The sequence below is a fragment of the Crotalus tigris genome, unplaced genomic scaffold, assembly GCF_016545835.1.
Source record: "Crotalus tigris isolate CLP2741 ecotype Arizona unplaced genomic scaffold, ASM1654583v1 scf7180000024506.7606697, whole genome shotgun sequence".
Classification (NCBI taxonomy): Eukaryota; Metazoa; Chordata; class Lepidosauria; order Squamata; family Viperidae; genus Crotalus; species Crotalus tigris.
Genome location: NW_024100678.1, coordinates 4,828,511 through 4,838,131, shown reverse-complemented (window position 1 = coordinate 4,838,131; position 9,621 = coordinate 4,828,511). Strand labels below are relative to the sequence as shown.

Below are 9,621 nucleotides of genomic sequence, written 5' to 3'. Positions count from 1 at the left end.
GGTAAAACGGTAAAAACTGATCGAACAGAGCCCAGTTAAGAAATTCAAGTCATATGCTCCATGGCCTCAAGAAAACAAAAGACCAAAGTCTGAAAATAAGTTTCCTAACTGGGCCGGAATCTTCAAGTCTCCGGGTGGCCAAACCGGTCAAACTATCACCGCTGCGAGTTTTGCTGTAAAGATGAACCTTATTCGCCGAACGCTGAGGAATCATGGCTTGTACAGGGCTTATTATGCCATCCTGTATACTTTTATTAAGCCCGAAGTTTCACTAGCTTCACTAGGGCTTCCTCGAAAATAAAAAGACCTGGGCTGCGGTCTAAGGGGCGAGGGCGCTTCTTTTCTTGACGGCTTTCTGAGCCCGGTTCTTGAACCTCCCTCCCGAACAAGCGGATCACGAAGCCATTTGGCTTTGCTACTACACATGCAGCTGAGCTCCGAGCCAGTTAGTTCACACGTGAGAAGGCTGAGGAGCGAGAAAGCGAGCTTTCCTGCCGCCCCTCGTAGAGCCGAGGGAGGCAGCGGTAGCTACTCTTATTCAATAACAATTCCCGCAAGAAGAGGGGGGAGTTATTGCTATGGCAACCTGGGACCGCCTCTTGGGACTAGGCCGCCGCCCCTGCGGCGGCCTAACAGCTATGGAGAGCGGTGTTGGTTTGACCGGTTTGGCCTCGGGAAGCCTTGAAGATCCCGGCCAAGTCCCGGGGCCTGCGATAGACCCTCCCGTTCTCTCGACAGGTAGTGGCGGTAGCTTTTGGCGGCACCTGGAGGCTCAGGGCGGGCACTCTTCAGGGAGGATTTGTCTGACAGAGACCTGAGAAGCCCGAGAGAGGCTTCAAGCGCGTGGCTCAACATCCCTCTCCTGAGGTTTCCGCGCGTCACGCGGGCGATTCCTCTTCACGCTCGCGCGCCTCTTACACTTTGGGGGCGTGACAGGAGCTTCCGTTTCTTTTTAATTTTTAAAATCCATTTTTCGACTTAGAAGTTTCCCAGTCAGATTCCAAAACGAGAAGGAAATTCAACACTCATTAAAATATTTTATCAACACATATATAAGTCGCCCTACAGAGAGAGAGCAAGATTCGAAGACCACATGACCAAGGCGAGCCCTGTTTATTTTTAGTAAAATAGAAAAAGTTTCAATGTGAGTTACAGTCTATTTTTGGTCTCCCAAAATCCAGGCAACTGTTTATTAAAGGGCAAGAGAATATAGAAAAAGGCAAATGTTGAGGATGTAGCCCTAAAAAAGCCTGTGGCTGACAGAATGCAAGGCTCCAGGTACATGACTGAAACCTGCGCAAAGGGTTTGTACAAAATAGATTTCAAGTGGAGTGGAAGCCTAGAAAAGAAATTAGAAAGAGATGGTATTTTAGGCTGTTGAGACTGCCTATTCTTTCCCCAAATTCCAGAGCAGAGGCAAAAGAAATCCACTATGATGGTGGACAAGCTATGCCAAACTACCATTGCTGTGGTCATACATTATTTCAATCTTCATTTTCAGTTTTAAAATCACAGTTTTGAAATAGTCAAATTGTAGGAGAGCTATAATTCCTCACATTGCAAAATGACTCTGAAAAATATGTTCCCCCAATTCATTACTCATGATCAGTTAATTGCAGTTTTATGCATTGCCTCTGCTTTTCTATTAATCCAGGATGGGGATATATATGGCACTCTGTGTGTGTATTATAAAAATAGTACTTTAATATTAGTATTGCCTCTAGTATTTAGTATAGTATAGTTGTATTATTATTATGATTATGATTGGTGCACACAGCCAGATGTTTAGGTTGAATTTGGCATTTTATCTACATTTTGGCATTTTTCCAAGGACCTGTTGTTTGATAGTGTTAAAGGTATCCTTGCAGGATGCAAGTTTTCCCATCTTTTCCAAGTGTCTTTTGCAATTGATTGATGATGATTTTGTAAATGCCACTAGTGTTCAAGCTTAGATGTTAATTCTTCTTTCAGAAATACCACAGTTTGCTATCATGAATGAGGAACCTGCCACAATTTGTTTCAATGAAGATGATTATTATTGTCCTGTCTGCCAAGATGTGTTCAAAACACCTGTCAGGATTTCCATTTGTGAACATGTGTGGGTATCTGACTAACCCATTTTCAATGTTTTGTTTCTTTCCCTCCCACTCTTCCTTTCTATTGTAAGAATACATCTATAGGAGTAATATTGCCCTTTTTCCAGAATATGCAAGAACATTATCTAGGGAAAATTTCAATAAAAGTAACATTAGCCTTGTAGATTTGATTTTCTGATCTGATCTACCTAGTGAAGCTGATGTATGTTCTGCTTCTAATTATGATGAATAGGCATTGAGTTTTTGTCCTTTTAGAATCTACCTGTTCCCTTTCATGCTTTAATAACGCTTTAATGGTTATTAGCACATATTTCCTCCTTAGCCCCCATTAATATAGTTATCACAGTTGATTTGAAATCTGGATGATGATTTGTCTTAGAGCATGTCACTTTCTTTGACTCTGATTTGCCATTTGTCTATTCATTCACTGCCACATTATATTTGGTTAAGATTTTGCAGGAAATGTTTCTTAATGGCTATGAAAGAAGGTGGACCACATTGTCCATTATGTCGAGGCATTGTAACCAGAAAAGAAAAAGCACGTCCCAACAGAGCCTTAGATGTTGAAAATGACATGAAGAAGTTGGTGGGGAGTTGTAGATGCTGTGAAAAACAGGTACAGTAAATACAAAATAATTACTTTTAAAAGTGGATCATTGTTGCTGCAAACATATACAGTACATACTTAATCCAGAGGCTCTTGTAGAACAAGTCTGGGAAGAAAGCCCATCTAATCTATCAGCATTATCCCGTTCAAAAGCAGACTCATTAAAATGCACCCTAAAATCGCATAAGCTCTTTGATTTATCTACTCTTTGAGATTATTATTTTTAGTATCCCACCTTTATCTAATACTCCTCATTTCTATTTTCCTCACAACAATAACATATTTGGTGCATTGTGCTGAGAGAGGCTGACCCAAAGTCTCTCAGCCAGCTCTTATGTCAAAGAGAGGACTAGAACTAATAGTCTCCCATCTGTTAGACACTCCCAGCATCTTAACACATCATTAAAGTGGCTTTCTGAAGTATTTTTTTATACCACTATTTAAAAATCTAAATGAAATACATCTTTTACAGATTAGATTCTCTCGTATGAGACAGCATTATAAATCATGTAAGAGGTATCAAGATGAATATGGTGTTCCTTCTATAATTCCAAACTTAGACATATCTCAGGATTCAACAGGAAACAGGTGATGTGTAGTTTATATTTTTTCAAAGAATATCCAAACCAAATGTTAATGCTTTATAGTACAGTAATTCTGTACTATAAACATTAATGAATAATGTTTATACTACAGAATTTTCTTCATGATAATGGCTGAAATACAGAGTTGTACATTTCTTAATGTTATTTCCAATGTGATTAGGACAGGGCTAAAATAAACCCTTAAACTTTGGAACTTTAGTTCCACTATAAAATAAAATTCTAAACATTTCCTTATGTAATTTAGTGTGCAAGCTTTTATTCTATTGAAGTAGTGATCTGTTTTAAAATATAATAATCTACATATATGGTTCATAAAACTATGACTTTTTAATATAAAAGTACTTTTATATATTTGAACCAGAACCAAGAAGTTCTATGTCAATGAATTATTCAATATATAACTGCATCAGTATTTGTTTTTTTAAATGCATTTCTTCAGATTTCTTAAACTTTGAATGGAGATAAGAGCTATTGTCAGCTGAGTCAGCCAGATCATGAAATAAACAGCAAGGTTTTCAGGAATACCACTTTACTGTTGTAAGATATAATAGCAATCCTGAAAGCCTGCCTGTGGTGGAACCACTGGCTGAAGGAGAAGAAGCCCCATGGGAGGGGGGGGTGTGTTTAAACAAACGACATTGCAGCTTATAGTTCATTCAGGGGAGGAAACATTTGAGGTCAAACACTTAGGTTTGCCTGTCATTTCCCAAGTCCGGTTAGATTCTTGTAAATTGGTGATTAACACTAAATAAAACTATTTGATCTTTCTTGGGGCTGTTCTGGTTGCTTGGGCCTAACATGCCAGAATCCTATTCCAAACAAAATCAAATTGGGAGTGTTTTCAGTTTCTTCCTCATGCTTTCTCCTTTGTCATTTACTTTCTTGTAGTAATTCATGCATTCTTCATCGAGGTTATCTCTATTTTCTTCTATGGCAACTGATTTTTCTTCTATAGCAACTGATTTAATTTTGTGCTGAAACACAGATATAGGATTTATATTTTTTACTTGACATGGTGAGAGAGTTGTACTAAATCTGAACAAGCAGTTGTTTCTACCTGTTATCAAAGTCATCTATGTCAAGTTTCCACTTGTAAATTTAAATTATGTCTAGATAATCTTTATTACAATAAAATTTTATTATTTAGAAATTAAAGACTAACCCCTGGTTTGTTGGGGTGGGTTTTTTTTGGTATATCAACTAGGCACAGAACATGTTTGTATAACTTAGTAAGTCACTTTAATTGATTAATACACATGCTGCTGTCTTTTGCTCAACCTGCTGTTCTTTAGTCTTTTCCTCTCCCTTTCCTCTAAATTTAAAAATATCTTTTATTTCTGAACTAGTTCTCAGGAGAAACTTAAGAGATAAAACAACTATTCCTTATTTTGAATATGTATCACTAATTTTACTGAGAAAAAATGCTGAATGCAGTGTTATATCATTCATATTTATATGTTCCCTATTGACTGATATGAAGGCATAACTATTTTAAGATTTAACCACATAAATATAGTTATAATTAATATTAAATGTACTAGAGGGAATTTTGTAATTATACAGAAATGGTAAAACTGATAGCAGGTCCTGGAGGTCTTGTGTGAAGTTGTAAATAGGGAAGCAAGGACAGACCTAGTTAGTATTTGGAAAACCACCTGAAGCCAAGTTCTGTAGACTATAGTAGGGGGCTGAAATGCAGTCCACTTAATCAACTGCAGTGTAGAATGACTTGAGAGCATTTTCACTAGTATTTTTTTTAACAGTTCTTAGGAAAAAAAATGCTACCTCCTTGGTTCCTATTTCTGTTTCTCCCTCCAATTATAAGTGTGTGTATGCATATATAAATACATACACATATAAATACATAGAGAAAATCTGGAAGAAATATGCATACATTTTATTCAAATGAATTTTGTTTTTCAAATTTAGAGGTATCAACCAAAGATAGAGGGATTTATCTAATAATCATAACTATTAAGATTTCTTATTTACTGTAAAATAAATTCTCACTCAGTTTTGGGAGTGATTCTTCTACTTCGGAAATGGGAGAAAATTCTAATCTACATGTTCCTGAAGAACCTGCAAGGTAGGAATAACCCTGCTTATTAGTAACTATTGGTTTCTATGACTAGGACGAGGGTGGACTTAACAAAAATATATTCCAAAATAACACGAAAGTTACAATACGTTTGTGTGAACTGCTAATTTTTAAAGTATTGTCTGAAGTAGTAAAGAAATAGCTATTGCAACATGTGCCAATTTGGTAATAATAAAACTATTCTGCATCATTGATCATAGGGGCCAGGATAATGGGAAAGTTATACCTTCTTTCCCTCAGGAAGAGCAGATTCTTCCTGGAAGAACTCCATTGTAAGGAAAACAATGCTGGCCCTAGCCATTGGTAGAAGAATAAATTGCTGGCAAGCCTTTGGGCACCCCGCTCTGGAAAAAAAAAAACCAGGTATTTATTAATTGCCTGCAACTACGAAAGCAACAGAGGGATACTCTGATCCCTGCTACCAATCAGAAGTGGTGTCTTTATCAAGATGGCAAGAAAGTGACAAGCAGAGGGAGAAAGCAGAGCTGCGTAATTCCTTCTTTGCATTTGTCTTAATGCAAAAGGAAAAAATAGCATAACCTACCAAAAACAGAACTGTAAAAGACAGGCTAGGAATACAAATTAAAATAGGCAAGAAAATGGTAAGAGAACATGTGTCCGCTCTAGATAAGTTCAAATCACCAGGACCAGATGGATTATATCACAGATTTCTGAAGGAGCTGGTAGACGTGATCTTGGAGCCATTGAACCATATTTTTCAAAGATCCTGGAGCACTGGGGAATTATCAGCAGACTGGAAAGGAGCTGATATGGTTTCCATTTTCAAAAAAGGAAAAAAACAGAGCCAGGAAACTACAGACCAGTCAGTTAGCTTCAATACCTGGGAAGGTCCTGAAAAAGATAAGTAATAGATCTGCAAACTCCTAGAAGCAAGTAAAGTTATAACTAGAAGCCAGCATTATTTATTTATTTATTTATTTATGAGACTTATATACCGCTTTAAGTGCAAGCACTCTCTAAGCGGTGTACACCAGTAAGCAATGTATATATATATATTTACATTGCCCCCAACAATCTGGGTCCTCATTTTACCTACCCCGGAAGGATGGAAGGCTGAGTCAACCTTGAGCCGGTGAGATTTGAACCGCTGACCTGCTGAACACAGTCAGCTAAAGTGGCCTGCATTATTTCATTATTTGACAAAGTGACTAAATTGATAGACTAGCAAAATGCTTTTGACATGGTATACTTGGATTTTAGTAAGGCATTTGACAGAGTAGACTACAACCTACTTTGTGGCCAAGTTTAAAAATGTGGTATAGACAGCATCATAACTAGATGAATTTGTAACTGTCTGACAAATCACACTCACTATGTAGTCCTTAATGGAACTACATCTATATGAAAGGAAGTAACAGTGGAGTACTTAAAGGTTCCATTTTAGGCCCATTACTCTTATTACCTTCATCAATGATTTAGATGAGGAAATAGAAGGGAACTCATCAAATTTGCAGATGACACAAAGCTGGCAGGAATAGCCAACACCCCAGAAGATCAAGATCCAGAAGAATTTCGACTTGAACATTGAGTTCTAACAAAATAAAATTCAGTACAGAGAAAAGTAAGATTTTACACTTGGGCAAGGAAAACCAAATGTTCAAGTACAGATTAAATGAAACCTGCCTCAAAAGCACTAACTGTGAGAGGGATCTTGGAGTCCTAGTTGACAATCACGTAAATATGAGCCAGCCAAAAAAGCCAATGCAATCCTAGGCTGTACTAACAGAGGGATAGATCAAGATCACATAAAGTGTTAGTACAGCTTACATCTAGTTTTGGTCACCACAATATAAAAAAGATGTTGAGACTCTGGAAAGAGTGCAGAAAAGAGCGACAAAGATGATTAGGGGGCTGAAGGCTAAAACATGAACGGTTACAGGAATTGGATATGTCTAGTCTAGTGAAAAGAAGGATTAGGAATGGCAGGATAATAGTGTTCCAGTATTTGAGGGGCTGCCACAAAGAAAAAGTGGTCAACCTATTTTCCAAAGTACCAGAGGGCAGATCAAGAAGCAATGGATAGAAACTAATCAAGGAGAAAACCAACCTAGAACTAAGGAGAAATGTCCTGACAGTGACAACAATTAACCAGTGGAACGGGTTGCCTTCAGAAGTTGTGGGTGCTCCATCACTGGAGGCTTTTAAGAAGATATTGGACAGCCATATGTCTGAACCCTTGTGCAGAAGGTTGGACTAGAAGATCTCCAATGTTCCAACTCTGTTATTCAATCATTACAACTGACTGTTGTCAGTATTGCAAAATCATATTGAATTAGTCATTTGTTGCAAACATCAGATGGACCTTTGAGCTTGTTTTTTATCCATTGAGTTCCTTGTACATATTGCATGCTGCTTCTCTACTTTTTATTTCATTTTTTATTCTGTTGCTGTTTGTATTTCAGTGAGCAGTCTACATTCAGATGCCCTCTATGTCAAGAAAGTAACTTCACAAGGCAGACTCTATTGGATCATTGTAATGATAAGCATCTTTATCAAGTAGACCCAGCAGTGAGTACATGTGTAAAAAGCTTGTTGTATGTAAAATAATAAAAACTCTTGTAGCTTAGCTCAAATAGTATAACAAAGAGTTAATATTTAAGGATAAAAGTTTTAATAATTTTTGTTATTTTTGTTGTTATTACTATTAAAGTCAGCCCTAGGAATATAAGCAGTATACTGCTGGATTGGACCCCTGGCCTGTCTAGTCCAGGCAACTAACTATGCAAAGAATTCCCTATCTCCCAGCGGATGGCCTTCAGAGGCAGTCACATTGCCATCCAGATTATTTGACATAAATCCCCAAGACTTCCATGAATTGGTGCAACTCTTTTTTTGAAGCCAACCAAGTGGTAGCCAGCACTACATCTGAGGTAGTGAATTATAAAATTTAATTACGTGTTATGTAAAAAAAAAGATTTTTCCTTCTGAAGAATACTTATTTGAAATTATGTTAATTACAGGGTGTGTAAAATAAGGCAGAATGAAATGACATATTTTTTTAAAAAATATCTCTTTCTGACAGAACTTTTCCATTCTCAATAATCGTATTTTTACTTTTTTCCTTAAATTTGGCACACAGAAGTTGCATTTCATTCATTAAACATATCTGAGCACTTAAAATATTTAGATTTGGAAAAATTATACCATATCAGCATTGCAGAACCGGGTGGGAGAGATTAAGTTTTTTTAAAAAAAAATCTACTCAAGCTTACTCAAACTGATTACATAGAGATCTCTGTGTTATTTTTCCTGGCAACAGTTCAGAAATAGTTTCTATTAATTTTTCCCTAGGTCTATATCCCTAGGATTTCCTTTTTTTTTTTTTCATCTAAGTACTAAGTCGGTCAGATTTTGCTTAGTTTTTTCAAGCTCAGCCAGAGGTGGATTGGTACTAGCACTAGTGGAGACTAGTGGCTTTTTAACATCACTTTACCCCTATTCTTAAAGGCTTTTTAACTTTATAGGTACAGCATGATTAGTATTTTCTCTTTTAAAAGAAGAAACACTATATGTACTTTTAAAATAAGAGATGTCTATTCTATTCCTGTTCCTTCCACAACTTTCTACTTATTAGGATCAAATACCAAATATAACAATATCACAAATAGCAATAGTACTTAGACTAATATACCACTTCACAGTGCTTTACAGCCCTCTCTAAGCAGTTTACAGAATCAGCATATTGCCCCCAACAATCTGGGTCCTCATTTTATTGACTTCAGAAGGATGGATTGACCCAGTGAGACTCAAACTGCCAAACTGCTGGCAGCCAGCAGTCAGCAGAATTATTCTGCAGTACTGCATTATAACCATTGCGCCACCATGGCTCAAATATCACTGAACAATGATTACCAGATCAAAGGAGATTCATTATCAGAAATAAAATATTCAGGATCGCATAATTGGAAGAGATTCAGAAAAATGTGAAAAAGGAAGACCCAAAGACTGAGTATAATAGTAGATACAACAATTAGAAATATAGAGGAAGGAGCAGATATGAATTACAGAAATAATAATAATAATAATAATAATAATAATAATAATAATAATAATAATAATAATAATAAAAATAATGTTGGAAGGGACCTTGGAGGTCATCTAGTCCAACCCCCTGCTCGGGCAGGAAACCCTATACCATTTCAGACAAATGTCTGTCCAGTCTCTTCTTAAAAACTTCCGGTGTTGGAGCATTCA

The 9,621-nt window shown here is 36.9% G+C and overlaps 1 protein-coding gene across 8 annotated transcripts in view; it reads left to right on the top strand.

The window, feature by feature from the left end:
* The first annotated feature begins 585 nt into the window (after positions 1-585).
* Positions 586-9,621, top strand: part of RNF138 (ring finger protein 138) — a 60,512-nt gene continuing 51,476 nt past the window's right edge. For 4 of the 8 annotated variants that reach the window (XM_039333664.1, XM_039333667.1, XM_039333666.1 and 1 more), the window contains exons 1-6: positions 588-738; positions 1,972-2,098; positions 2,547-2,712; positions 3,176-3,291; positions 5,323-5,394; positions 7,830-7,935. In XM_039333664.1, the coding sequence (XP_039189598.1) occupies positions 639-738; positions 1,972-2,098; positions 2,547-2,712; positions 3,176-3,291; positions 5,323-5,394; positions 7,830-7,935 (687 nt within the window). In that variant the 5' untranslated portion in view covers positions 588-638. Of the gene's footprint in view, positions 739-760; positions 1,145-1,971; positions 2,099-2,546; positions 2,713-3,175; positions 3,292-5,322; positions 5,395-7,829; positions 7,936-9,621 lie in introns of those variants that run through there. The other 4 variants (XM_039333671.1, XM_039333672.1, XM_039333668.1 and 1 more) reach the window with 4 other exon arrangements.